The sequence below is a fragment of the Aquila chrysaetos genome, chromosome Z (genome assembly GCF_900496995.4).
Source record: "Aquila chrysaetos chrysaetos chromosome Z, bAquChr1.4, whole genome shotgun sequence".
Classification (NCBI taxonomy): domain Eukaryota; kingdom Metazoa; phylum Chordata; class Aves; order Accipitriformes; family Accipitridae; genus Aquila; species Aquila chrysaetos.
In genome coordinates, this window is record NC_044030.1 from 1,069,964 (window position 1) to 1,084,391 (window position 14,428).

At 49.7% G+C, this 14,428-nt stretch overlaps 1 protein-coding gene across 2 annotated transcripts in view; it reads left to right on the forward strand.

Annotated features, from left to right (window-relative positions):
• The first annotated feature begins 1,146 nt into the window (after window positions 1-1,146).
• The window catches only part of ELL2 (elongation factor for RNA polymerase II 2), a 47,694-nt gene continuing 34,412 nt past the window's right edge, over window positions 1,147-14,428 (forward strand). For both annotated transcript variants that reach the window (XM_030004463.2, XM_030004462.2), the window contains exon 1: window positions 1,147-1,275. In XM_030004463.2, coding sequence (XP_029860323.1) covers window positions 1,147-1,275 — 129 coding nt within the window. The remainder of the gene's footprint in view (window positions 1,276-14,428) is intronic.

The following is a 14,428-nucleotide window of genomic DNA, read 5'->3' on the forward strand; positions in this document are numbered from 1 at the left end:
TTTAAAGAGCACGCTTTTACACCCTAACATGTAAAGATTGGACAAGTTTTTCTCGGTGCCAGCTGACCGAGATGAATCGTGGAACACAAGTGAGATTGGGCATGGGGAAAATGAAAGTAGAACTACTTGAAGCCGCCTATAAAGTATTTTCCACGCGTGTAAGTAACTTAAATGGCAACCTGCAGTCAGCACAACGATCAGCCTGTAATTTTGGTCAGCGTTAAACCTATTGCTCTGCCATGTCAGGTCCTCCTGCGGAGCACGCGGGAGCGCCCGGGTGCCTCTGGCTTGCCTCCTGTCAGGAAAACCGTGAGGCGAGAAGAGACCCGCGGGGGTCATTTCGTCGAACAGGCGGAATTTGAACGATGGTGCACCCACCCTCATCCTCACCGACGGCCTGAAGCCAGGACTGGCCCCTGCTAGAAAGGCTGTACAGGTTGCCGTTCGGGTCAGCGGTATGACGCCGCTCCCTTCCCTATGACGCGATAAAGCAGAGCAGTTTTCTCCGCCACCCTCGACTCGCACTCGAAAGCCGCTTCAGCCATTCGAACGGCCAGGCTACTCCTTTTTTTTGTTTGTTTGTTTTTTTTACTCCGAAAAGAGCAGCTAACTAGCGACGGCGGGCCGGCCCTGAGGTACCGACACCCTCCTCACACGGCGACGCGTTACCGGACGCTCCGGGCAGCCTCCGCCGCGGGGGGTGGCAGGTGCCGGAGGCCGGGGTTTCCCCGTCCTCCCCCTCAGGCCTCGGCTCGCCGGCGGGGGTCCAGCCGGTCCGGTGCCCACAGCCACTTCGGGGCACCCACGGCGGAGCGGTTCCCCGCCTCGGCCTCCCGCCTTCCCCCTCATCGATCGCGCCCGCGCCCCCTCCCGCCGGCCCTCAGCAACTGCCGCCCCAACCTCCCCCCCCGCCGCCCCGCCCCCTTCCCCTGGAGCCCCGCCCCCTCCGCCGTGACGCCACAGCGCCGTCCCTTCCCTCGCCGGGTATTCCGCCCCGCTGGGCCAATGGGCACGCCGCGGCTGCGCGTGGCGGGGATGGCGGGGACGGCGGCGGCGGGATGGTCGTAGTGACCGGCGGCGGCGGCGGCTGCTGCTGCTGCTGCTGCTGAGGGGTGGGTGGGTAGGGGGGGGGGGGGGGGTCGTAAGATGGCGGAGCTGCAGAAAGAGGAGCGGTACAGAGTGTCCTGCCAGAAAGAAGCGCAGAATGTCACGGTGATCCACGTCAAGCTGACCGAGACCGCCCTGCGAGCGCTGGAGAGGTACCAGGGCTGCAAGGTGAGAGGGGCGCGGGGTTCTGCGGGTTTACAGCGGGGGCTGGGGGTGGTGGGGTGTCTCCGCGGTGGCGGGTCTTGTGTCTTCGGTGCGAGCATCCCCGCGTCGGACCCCCCATCCCCGTTCCGCGCTCCCGTGGGGTCCCTCCCGCAGCATCCGCGGTGGCGGGTGTGCAGGTGCCGCGGCCGAAACCCCCACACCCCTCTCGGGGGGGGGGGGGACGGGACGGGACGGAGGACCCCCGCCGGGCAGGTCTGGGTCCCCACTCGTGCTCCGTGGGCTCCGCGGGAGGCAGCCGTCCCGGCGGAGGACGGGTCCGGAGCGGCGGGTGGAAGTTGGAGGGTGTTTGCGCGTTCTCCGCGCTCTGACACTTCGCAAACTTCCAGCAGCGCTCCGGCGTGCCCGCTGGCTAAAATGAATGAATTTCTCGTTACGGGTTCTTTTCGCAAGCGCTCGCCGAGCGCCGTCACGGCGGGGGGGGGGGGGGGGGGGGCAGCGGCGGGGATTTCGGTTTTTCAGGGATTTTCGAGGCTGCAAAAGGCTTGAAGGTCGCGCGCGTCCGTGCCGTGTTTGAAAGTGACTCGGGTATTTGATATTTGAAGTTGCAGCCGCTTTTCGCGGTGCCGGCATCCTCGCAGCTAATTTAAAGTCGTTAATTGGAGGTGAGCGAGCGCTGCGCTCGGGAGGAGGGATGCGTTCCCGCAGCCGGTGGGATGCAGGTGGGACGCGCTGCTGGGATGGGAGCGCTTCCCTCGTAGCGGAGCGTTAGATGAGCTGAACTCTTGATCTTGGGTATTTCACACTGTAACTGGGGAGCGGAGATCCGGAAAGGTTGTGCGCACCTTGTGGAAGTGCGATACGGGATGTTGCGGTCTGAAAGCAGATGCTTTTGTGTATTCAAACGTATGACAAGTTGGAAGTTGTGCTGACTGAAATAAAACTGCTTTCTTTACTGCAGGTAAATACAACTTGAGAGAGGTTTAATTATTTCTGATTTATGAAACAACTTGGGTAAATTATTTACCTGTGGTTTTTTCTAAACCAGGATCAATTTCCAAGTTCATGTAATTTTGTGTGAAAAATGAGTAGTACATGCCTAATCGTCAGGATATTGCGAACTGGATAAAGAGTGGTTTGCGGTCATTATGCTCAAGAAAATAATTTAAATTCTTTTCCCTATTTCGCTATTTCTTCTTCTCCCTAACTGCAAATGAGACTCCAACTCTTCCTGCAGGTCTGCTTTCTATAATCCGGTCCTGCTGAAGTTTGAATGTGCCATTTGAGCAGTGGCAAGTGGAAGAACAATGGAATATAAAAACTTCAAACTTTGTTATTCTAGCCTCTGGAATTTCTGGGTTTAGAAAGGGTCATCTTTTAAACTGTTCAACCAAATCACACATTTCTAACTTCTGCACTGGCAGAAGAACCTCCTGTGGCACTGTTCGAGAAGTGATCCTCAGAGTTATCTTATTGCAGAGGCTTTTTGGTTTGTTTTATTAATATTTGACAAGAACACCAGCATCAGGGAGAGGCATGATGGAGGTGAGAATAGACTATCTCTTTCTGTTGTCTCTGCTTTAAATAGGTCTGGCCATGATCTGCTAGCTCACACGTCTGTCCAGTGCCGGAGGAGGACAGGATTGATGGTCTGTAGCTGGTGGTACCTTCCTTCTCTCTAGCTTAATGCTCAGCTATGTTGCTGACCCATTTCAGTTCTGGCTGTGCAACTGAAAAATTTGCAAGGAAGGCTTAAAATCAGCATTGCTGAGGACTGGGGCAGTGCAATAAGGGGAATGCAAGGAAGGTAACCTACAGCTCTGCTGCTGCCTCTGTTCTGTGCTGGAAGGTCTTATCTGTGTAGCACAAGTAATACTGCAGAAAGCATGTAGAGGTGAGAAATCAGGATAACCCTCCAATGACCTGCTTATCCCATCACCTGTAGAACCTGGGCAGCATGTAATCAGGCTCTGTATACTTAATTGCTTAACATTCAAATTTAAACTGTCTGCATAAAGAGTGAAGCAGTCTCTCCTTGTTGTTACCTCTGCTAAGGGTTTTCTTAGCTGGCGAGACAGCTAAAGAAAACTTGAAAGACTCTCAAGTTCTTACATTAAAAACTTCACTTCCACCTTCAGAAATACAGAATAGAGATTGTACCTTTCAGTAGGCCTGGTCTCTGAAGCTTAGTAGGTGAGTACAAATCCTGATTCCCCACTCGCTTTATGTGCTCTATCATCACGGCCTGGGGTCGACTGGCTTCAGATGACGGAGGACATTCTTGCCTAGATTTCGTTTGGCAATATTGAGCAGCATGCTTTAAGATCCTTAAGCATCATCTGTGGCAGTGTTAATTTAAAGCATGGCTCATTGTTTTTTTAAAACAAGTTCTATGTAGTAGGGGGTGATATTTTGGCTTTAGTTTAGTTAAGTGCTGTGGGTTGCCCTCAGAGGCCAGAGCTGCAGCTGCTCCACAGCAGAGGTCCTGCTCTAAAATCAAGGCTGAGTGGTCCCTGCCCACCTCGGGCAGAGCTGTGCCTGCTGATGGGACCACACTCTGGGGCTCAGCTGCTCTGGCATCTCACCACTACCAGGTGTGGCTTTGCTGGCCTGGTAAATCACCTCCCTCCATCCCTTGTATTGCCCTTTGGGACTTTTTCTGAACCAATGTATTTAGTTGTGAGCTTCTTTTATATTTTTTTTTTTCCATGCTGGTTCGGTGCTGGATGCAGAAGCGTGAGAGCTAACGTGGTGAGAGGGCACAGAGAGCAAGTGGCCAGGATAAGTGGTGGGAGCAGAACCTTCGTTTTTCAGTGGCAGGTAACTGATTAGATTAGCTCAAGTTATAGCATGCAACTCCACCCTCTGTGCAGAAACTTTGCCCGGCAAAAAACCAAAAATCACTTTTTGCTGGCTTAGCTGTAAAGCTGGCTTACTGTATGATCCTCAGAAGCAGAATAAAGAGAACAGGTTAAAGAGAAATGGAGTCGTTTTACTTTGGTGCACACGGAGCCTCTTATCTGGTTTGGCCACAGCATATAATTTCACTCTCACTGGTGGTGGCCTGACCTAATCTGCTGACTACTCTGAAGCTGATCAGAGAATACTGCATGGAGTAGTGTTTGCAGAGAAGTGGGGACAGTGCTGCCTTCAACTGACGTGGCTTTTTGCAGGATTAATGTCTGTCTACAGTCAAGTTTCAGCTGTGCTTCTCCAGGTAAAAGCAGCTGGAGGTCTATATTTTATTCTGCATGCTGTTAAAGCAAAGGTTTTGGCCTGTAAAATCTGAGCTTTTCAAACCAAAGGATAATTGTGACTCTTAGGAATCTGTTTTGCGTTTAAGTTTTTATTCTTCAAACAGTCATTGGGATGTTCCAGCTGCAGAGTCAGTAAGCATATGAAATGCTACCTTTGCCTGATGTTCTCCCACTCTAAGCAATTGAAATGGAGTCACAGGGCTCTGCCATATTTCATTTACCAGGGTCAAATCTTCCTGTGGCTTGTATCTGCCTCAGGTGGCCAGGGTTTGGGCTGGGGGTTAGGAAACTAATTTGTTTGAAGGGTTTGGCCTTTTAGGGAGCTCTGGCAGTGTCCTGCTGAAAATGAGGATGTGCTTTGGCTCACAGATGGGGCAGATGTCTTAGGTTTTGCTTTTGAGGTCAGCTCTAAGGTAGACACCTTGTTAGTCTGTTCAGAACTGTAGCTTGCATGTCCCCACAGCTGTGCTGGATTTAGATTAAGGTGTGTAAGGATGGGCTCTGGCACCTGTGGTGGGGAGATGCTACCCTAGATGAGCAGCTGGGGAGTTGATGTGACACTTGGAGGGGGAACTCCAGATGATGACACAAGAAGATTGGGAAGATAAGCTCTAGGAAAAGAGAAGAAGCAGACTGGGGTTAACTGGGAGTGAAGGAGAAGACTGGAGCAGGAATTATTAGGAGCTCTGAGGGGGCAGCCGAGAGCTGAGGTCAGCTGGTTATCATCCCTCCTGCCTCCCATGGAAGGGAATGGGGTGAACTGAGCTAGCAGTGAGCAACAGCATGGCTGGAAGAGGTTGAGGGAAGACGCTGAAGGTAATCCTAGGAACAGGAGTGTGCGGGAGAGTCTGGTTCCTGCAGGGCATTTCCAGACCCTACAGTGGAGCTGGGAGACCCCAAGGCATTCCATTCTACTATTGGCACATAAATGAAAATCTGCCACTGGCATGCTTGCCACCAGTATCTAAACTGCAGGAGAGTGATGTTCACTTCTGTGCAAAAGAAGGAATGTGCCTATGTGACATCTCTGTGGTTTTGCCTCCAAGTTGCCGATGGACAGTTGATGGCAAGTTGTGTGTCTATTTTTGTTTGATTTCTTGAAATCTAAGATTGCATCGCTCTTACTGTATGACATGACTGATAATGCAGAGTTAATTGATTTGAGCAATATGAGTATTCATTATAAATGCATTTTCATCAATGACTGGTTGATTGTGAGATCTTTTGAACCTATTTTCTTATGGCAGCAAGGCCTGTGTGACATCACTCTGCGTGTTTTTGTGTTGTCGCTAACTGCTGAGTCTGATTTCAAACAAATCTATTAGCGGGGGAAAAAAAATCTTAATCTCTATGGTTTCTTTGGGGTAGCTGGGTGGTAGCTATAGTTCTTCCAGTGGTATTGATGCATTACCTTCCTGCAGAATTCCTACCTCATCTAGCGTACAGGACGGCCCTGGATAAGTCAGAGGTATGGTATGAAGTGACTAAGACGTGTATCCTGTTTCAGATGTCAGAAGATTGTGGCTGATGAGACATGGGACTGCAGGAAGAACTTAGGGCAGTAAAACACTGTCCTAGCAAATGTGATGGCTTGATCGTAGTGCCTTGCCTGCATCCTGCACAGGTGATCAGTAGAGACACAACTGAGCTGCATGTCCAGAGTGAACTTTTGAGGTGGCTTGAACTGATTTGAGGTTTCATGACCCCTGAAAAGGGAAGGTCCTATTCCACTTCTTCCTATTGCAGAAAACTACCCATTTAACTATTTTGTGGCATGTCTTCTAGGTTAGCAAGTTGAATGAGGTTGTGGAAAAGACCCACAAGTGCTGGAGGGAATGGGTAGGGAAAGGAGCCAGACCTTCCTCTTCAGGCACTGTGGGCTGTTGAGCAGTTGATGGCCACGCAGCAAGAATACAACTTTGTTTTACAATACAGCGAAGTAGATTTATTTGTCAGCTTCCCTAGGAGGGGCAGTCCCACCTTCTGAGCCAGCAACTCCAGTTCTTTCCCTCTCCCAAGGCTGCTCCTGTCTGGCCCCAGGGCTGCGACATCAGTGCTTCTGATGATGATGCAATGCTCCAGGAGACGGCGTGAGCTGATGAGATGCACCCTGCCCGTTCCCCTCAGCATCTGCATGCTACTTCTGCTTGCCTTGTCCCCGTGCCAGTGCTGGCAGTCCAGTTTTGGGATTGAGTGATCGGGTGCTCCCTTTGGCAGCATCCCTCATGTAGACTGCCAATGCTGTGTGCTGGTCATGGGTATAGTGAAGGGAACCACAAGCTACAGGTGAGAATATCAAGTGCCAACGAGTCTCAGTGAAAACCAGAAGTTGGGTTTTTCACATTTGACACCCAAAACTATCAGGTAACACAGATCGTAGTCACCTCTTTCTGTTACTGCTTGTAAAATGGTAGTAATGCCCACTTACGGTGACTAGGAGGATAAACGCACTGGTATTTGTGAAGTACTCTTGGGGTAACGATGAGCACTGTGTCTTTAGGGTTTGTATAGTAACCAAGTTGTGGAGCTGTGTGCTAAGGTTTTTTCAATGTTTGGGGTTTTCCTGCTCACTGAGTACTGTCCAGATCATGTGAAGCCATCCTATATTTTAAAAAAGCCACCAACAAAATAATGTAACTCCAAAACTAATAAGAATGGGTACACCAAAGGAGGCTAAATTCCTTTTGTATTTCCGTATCCACTGTCAGAATAGCTCTGCCACCCCACAACATGGTTGTTTCAATATATTACACCTCTGGAGGTCAGAGTTGGCTATCTGAACTTCGTTAAGTGCAGTCTGGCTGGCTGCTTCAGTTTCTCAGTCCTTGCAGCCGCTTGGAAGCGTGATGTGACTGATGTGCTCGCTGGAGTGTGTACGTAAGGAGGAATCCTCCATGGCAGTGCTACGCTGTCTGGAGTAATTTAATGGACTTCATCAGTGCAGGTAGTCTTTCCTTCCAAATGCTTTTTCTTCTCCTTGTGAGGACACCTCTGTAATTCCTCAGCATAAGTTGTGCTGATACATGGCCATGCTCTGAATTGATGAATGACTTTTTTGGGCTCAGTTGGCGGCTCCAAGCCCCAGGGCAGGGAAGAGAAGCTGCTGAAAGGAGGAGGAGGGGAGAGGGGAAATCCTTAGGATGGCATTGCCAGACAACACTGGTATCTTGTTCTAGCCTCCCTCTACATAATACGTTGCTCTTTAAAAATTATTGAAGCATATGAAAAACTTTATTACGTATCACAATCTCTAATGTGCTGATACAAAGGCATCTTCTGCTTACTCTGAGTCAACGTGCCTGAAAAACAGTAGATAATTAGCTTCACATACAAGGGTGGTGCCTTATAAATATATGAGTTATTTGCAGTGTGCCATGTGTGTGCACAGATCTCAAGTCTTGTGAGCAGTCGCAGTCCCTGCCCAAAGGTTGTTAAGCAAAATAGTGGACCTGGAGGAGAAAGCTCTTGAGTTTTTGCCCCCCTGGATTAGAGATGTAAGACCTGACTGTCGCAGCTCCTCTAGCTAATTTTTTTTTAACCAGTCCTGTGTAGGAGAACTTATTCCTTATCTTAAATAGAATCTTCAGATGCAAATAAAGAGTAATTACTTAAATGAAGTGTGCCTGGAGCTGTTTGTAGCTTGGGTTTCAGCTGAGTTGACAGCAGATTATTCCTACTCCTTAGTGAGGCGATGCATGTGTTGCTCCAGCTGTTTTGGGTGCTAACAGTTTTTCCAGGATCACTTCCTTGGATTAACTAGGTGGGACTCTAAGAGTTTATGCCCTAGGTGTGGGATCGTAAGGTTTTCAAGTTTGCACTGTTCCAGAAGTTTTGGGCTGAATTGGCCAAACTGGTGAGAGCAGATTGGGACAAGGGGTCAGCTCACATGTTAGGTGAGAGATGAGATTGGCACCGGAGGAATGATGTGCAGAAGTGGGTCTGGCTTAGTGGTGGCTCTTCAGGGTGGAAGCAAGTCCACCTCTGATTTCCCAAGAGTCAATCTTGGAGTCAGTTTCACTTAACATGTTCTGCAGTGGCTTGGAGAAGGTATTGAGATGTCAAAGCTTGGAGGTGATGCTAGGATTTTTCAGGTGATCAGAAAGTGATGCTGAGTTGGTCTGGAAAGATCTTGCCAAGCTGGATCGGTGCCAACAAAGGTGGCATATGGTTTTCACCACAGGTAAGGTAACATGTAGGGGAAAAATAAGCTCTGCATGACATGAATGGGCAGTTGCAACTACAGAATAAGAGATCTTGGAGTTGCTGTTTCCAGTACTGGGAAATCATTTGTTCAGTGTGCATCATCAGCCAGAAAAGCTAGCAAAGACCCAGGTACCACCTGGGAGGGCATTAAGGGTGATGGAGAGGGTCCCTTTGGTGCTGTGTAAAGTTCTTGGGCACCCACATTTTGAGTCCCCTGTGCAATCCTGGTTTGTGAGGGATGTCAGGGAGGAGAGCTGTCCTCTGCTTGCTCTCTCCAGCTGTAGCAGCTGCCTTGCAAGGAGAGACCACGGAGGCTGGGACTCTCCACTGGGGATTGAAGGATACGGGGCTGCGGCTCAAGGAATCGTAGGTGACATGACAGTAGAGCTGATACTACCCATGTCTTGCAGTATTGGAGGGAGAGGGCAGCTGATGGAACCAGCAGATAAAGGAAATCTTTTTAAAGGATGGGTCTGTTCACCTGTTGGATGGTGGACTTCTGCACCTTGCTCTCATAGGAGGCTGGGGCAGGCAGTAGCAGGGCGTTTGGGCAGGGACTACACTAATTCGTGGACAGCAAGTGTGTAAATGGCTGCAGAACAGGAGTAATGAGGGATGCACCTTCTAACACCCCTAATAAGGGCAGGTGGTAGGGAAGTACAAGGGGAATGGGCATCGAAAGTGGTGAGGCTCCTGGTCTTCTGCAGAGAGCCACTTCTCTAAAGCTTCATGCTCTTTGCTGCAAGAAAATAAATGCAGGAAAACTGGGTGATCCTGGGGGAGCAGAGGGAAGGGGGGTTTGGAGAAGTGCTTCCTGCATTTGAGTTGAAGCCTGAGGTCCATGTGGTGGTAGTTCAGAGCAGTCAGGTCGTTGGATGTGGGCCTTAACAGAAAGTTTGGCTGGAGGGCCAAGGTCCCCTGCCCGACTCCCTGGCACAGCATCCTGCTGCTCCAGACCACCTGCCAGCGGGTAGGTGTGACCTTTCTGCTTGATGCCATGCTAAATTCAGATTTTTTTTAAATTGCACTTCCTCACGCTGAAGCAGGGGAGGTGACTGGTACACCAGCGTGGTTTCTCCAGCTCGAAAACCAGCTTGTGTCAAATTTTGTGAGCCACTGCAAGAAGGTGGTGGCTGCTGCGTGGTCCTATGCAATAATTGCATCAGGGTTTTGTGAATTGCCTTCATACGTTAATTTCTCTGTGGAGCACTAAACTTCATTCTGGAAAACCTCAGACAAGGGTTAGGATTTGTAACTGTGTGCCAGACTTTGCATATGTAACCCGTCGCATTTTTTTTAAATTAGTTTACTTGTATGTGCTGGTTAAGCGGACAGGTATGTTACTAATGTCAAACTCGGCTGACTTCTAAAACTTTTAGGCTTTAAGTCAGAAGGTTTGTGGAGCAGACAAATACGCAGCAAGCCATTTCAGGGCTTAAGGTTGTATGTGTTGTTGGCCGCTGCATAACTTGAGATAGTGTATATAAGCCTCCGATCAAACAAGTGTAGTCATTTTTAAAGACCCCACCGCCGATTCGTATGGGAACTCCAGCTCTTCAGTGGTATTATTTCTGCCGGACCCCCTCTCTGGGACTTCGCGTCGTCGGGTGATGCTCACAGGTGACGTTGAGCACCGGTGAGGCTCAGCTTCGTCACGCACTCCTGCTGCCTGCCCTCGGCCGGCTCCAGCACTCTCTGACCACCCGCATGAGCAGGTTCAGCTCATCGCCAAGCCCAGCGTGGGGAGTTTTCTGCTGGATGAGTGAGATGGATTTTATTGCTAAAGGGCGAGACAAGTACAAGTGAAGGAGGAGGAACCTGTGCCTGGAAGGAGGAGAGGACAGGGGTTGAATCTAACTTGCCTTTCCAGTGATGCAGAGTCCTGAATGGCACCTAAACTTTAAGTCCATAAGCACTTGCTTTTGCTGGCATAAAGTCTGTATTAGTCAGGATTTCATCCTTTGGTGCAACTTGTTTAGTGTAAGTGTTTGCAGTGTGTTGGCAAACTCCCTGTAACACCCTGTGGACAAAGCCTAGCAAATTGAGCTAGTCAGCATAGCTGCCCTATGTTTTTGTGTCCAGCAGCATAATTTCAGGATTCAGTAAAGCTGAGCAAAGTCAGCATTGCTGCTAAAATGGGATATTCTTATCAGTGGGCTCCTGCTGGCACTGGTGGTGTTGCTGTTTGGGCTGTGTCGAGGAGCAGATCTGACCAGAAGCCAGCCTGTGACAGAAAAGTAGTTTCCAGCTAGCAAGCTCCTTGATTTTTTAATTTTTTTTTTTTTTTTTTCCCCTTAACATTTGCAAGTCTTCACGGACTGCGGTGTCATCACAGCAGCAGTGCAGGACACTTCCATCCTCACAGGTCAGGAACAGTCTGGGCTTGGTGCTGTGAAATGATAGAGACAAGGTGCAGGTGGCTTTTGTTATTTTTGGCCATATTGTGTATTTCACTTGGCAGATATGTAGCTGAAGAAGTGAGGATTGTTTGGGGGAGCTCAGAAGTTTTCTGGAGCCAGTTTGATTGTGCTGCATGTCTTTTTCGTCTTTAAGACATATGCTAGCTGAAGTTAATTAGCTCAAGTTACGAGTGTAAGAGCAGAAGAGGGGTGCTATTCCCTGCCTTCCTGTCCACACTGCTGGGAGCAACGCAAAAGGTGCTGCGGTGGGAAGCTTGGTTTCCAGTCTTGCAAGAGCTCCTGGCAGTACTGGTGGGTGCATGGGTGTCCGGGCAAAGAGCAGGTCATCTGTGACAGTGGGAAGCGATGGGGGCCTGAGCGTTGTCCTAACGAGGAAAGCCATCATTAGGAAGACCTTTTGAGTAGGCAGGTTGCCTTTGTTAATCATGCATCTCGAGCTGATACCCAGAACTCAAGTACATGTGAAAATGCTGTTATTGAATAGTCTTTTTGGAAACTAAGCCAATCCCAATCTGTAAGCAACCAGGGTAGCAGGGCAGGGCTTGAGAGGGGGGAAGCACACTGCGTTGGGCTCCCACATTCAACGGTACTTCGGGCAGAAGAGGGGTTGGTTTTCCTTTCACTGCCAACAGATACTGCTGTACAACTTTCAGAATTTTCTCAGTCTCCCCATGTGTCGTGGTTTCAGCCCAGCCGGTAACAAAGGACCACGCAGCCGCTCGCTCACTCCTCCCGCCCCCCTCCGGTGGGATAGGGGGGAGATGGAGGAGAGAAAAGAAAAAAAAACCTGGAACCTCGAGGGTTGGGATAAGGGCAGTTTACTGGGACAACGCAAAAAAAGTTACAACAACAACGACGGTACTAATGAAAGAGTATACAGAAAAGAGTGATGCACAGTGCAACTGCTCACCACCCGGGACCCGACGCTCCGCCACTTCCCCCACCGAAAGTCGAGAGCAGGAGCCCCCTCCCCCCGGCCCACTCCCCATGTATATACTGAGCATGATGTCACATGGTATGGAATAGCTCCTTGGCTAGTTCAGGTCAGCTGCCCCGGCTATGCCCCCCCACCTCCCAGGTTCCTGTAAAAATTAACTCTATCCCAGCTGAACCCAGGACATTATCCACCCCTTATTCTATACCATTTACATCATGCCCAGATCTTACATTTTCCAATCAACCACTACCACTTTCCTCGTCTTATATATAGATATATATGTATATGGACCCTCCCCTCCCCCCCACACACACACATACAAATAGTATTCCCTTAGTCAATGGGTTATCCCTCCAATGTGTCCATCAATTTTATTTAGTCCATGACTTTGAGGCTCCATCTGTTGTAACACTTCTTCAGGATGAGAGAGATGGTGTGAGGTGTTGGGTTGTTGTATGCTGTCTCTGGAACTTCTGGCTGGTACATTTGATGCAACCCACACCCTTGGTCTGCAGGTCGAAGATGTTGATCTTGAGGAAATTGCTGGGCGCCAGTTCAAGTTCTATCACTGTTGTTCTTGGCTCAGTTTCAAAGTCCATTCTTCAGTCATTTGGGTAATTCTTACAGTAATACCCTTGATATGGCATATAGACACTATAGATACAATGACATACATTGGCAGGTTATTTAGCAGTTAAATATCATACAGCCTAGTTCACTGGCTATTCTCTCCCAAAATCAAATCTCCCTGAGGTACACATCGAACTTCCCCATCCTTCTGCATCACCCACCAGGTGTACCCAGGTCCCTGAGCAAAAACAACCCCTTGGATGGGTTTGTCTCTGCGTGAGGGAGGACTAACCCAGACTGTCTTTCCTAACATACTCCTCGTGTGCACTACAGGGACTTTATCCCCTTCTACAGTATGTGGAAGTCTTGGTTGGGCGGGGCCCGCCCGATTGGTGGATCCTCTAGTATTAACTAACCAGGTGGCTTTTGTTAAATGTGTATCCCAATGTTTGAAAGTTCCACCCCCCATTGCTCTCAATGTAGTTTTCAGCAGTCCATTGTATCGTTCGATTTTTCCGGAGGCTGGTGCGTGATAAGGGATGTGATATACCCACTCAATGCCATGTTCTTTGGCCCAGGTGTCTATGAGGTTGTTTCGGAAGTGAGTCCCGTTGTCTGACTCGATTCTTTCTGGGGTACCGTGTTGCCATAAGACTTTCTCTTCAAGGCCCAGGATAGTGTTCTGGGCAGTGGCGTGGGACACAGGATATGTTTCCAGCCATCCAGTGGTTGCTTCCACCATTGTAAGCACATGGCACTTGCCTTGGCGGGTTCGTGGGAGTGTGATATAGTCAATCTGCCAGGCCTCCCACTGTTTATATTTCAGCCATCGCCCTCCATACAACAGGGGTTTCAGTCGCTTGGCTTGCTTAATTGCAGCACATGTTTCACATTCATGGATAACCTGTGCGATAGTGTCCATGGTTAAGTCCACCCCTCGATCGCGAGCCCATCTATGTGTTGCATCTCTTCCCTGATGGCCCGAGGTATCATGGGCCCACTGAGCCATAAATAGCTCACCCCTACGTTGCCAGTCCAGGTCCACCTGAGACACTTCAATCTTGGCGGCCTGATCTGCCTGCTGGTTGTTTTGATGTTCTTCAGTGGCCCGACTCTTGGGTACATGAGCATCTACGTGGCGTACTTTTACCACTAGCTTCTCTATCCGATCAGCAATATCTTGCCACAGTGCGGCAGCCCAGATGAGTTTACCTCTGCGCTGCCAATTGCTCTTCTTCCATTGCTGTAGCCACCCCCATAGGGCATTTGCCACCATCCAAGAGTCGGTATAGAGATAGAGCACTGGCCATTTCTCTCTTTCAGCAATGTCTAACACTAGCTGGATGGCTTTCACCTCTGCAAACTGACTCGATTCACCTTCTCCTTCAGCAGTTTCTGCGACTAGTCGTGTAGGACTCCATACAGCAGCCTTCCACCTCCGATGTTTTCCCACAATGCGACAGGACCCATCAGTGAACAGAGCATATTGCCTCTCATTTTCTGGCAGTTTATTATACAGCGGGGCCTCTTCAGCCCGTGTCACCACCTCCTCTGGCGACATTCCAAAATTTTTGCCTTCTGGCCAGTCCATGATCACTTCCACAATTCCTGGGCGACTGGGGTTTCCTATGCGAGCCCGTTGTGTGATCAGTGCAATCCACTTACTCCACGTGGCATCAGTCGCGTGATGTGTAGAGGAGACCTTCCCTTTGAACATCCAGCCCAGCACCGGCAGTCGGGGTGCTAAGAGGAGCTGTGTTTCAGTACCAACC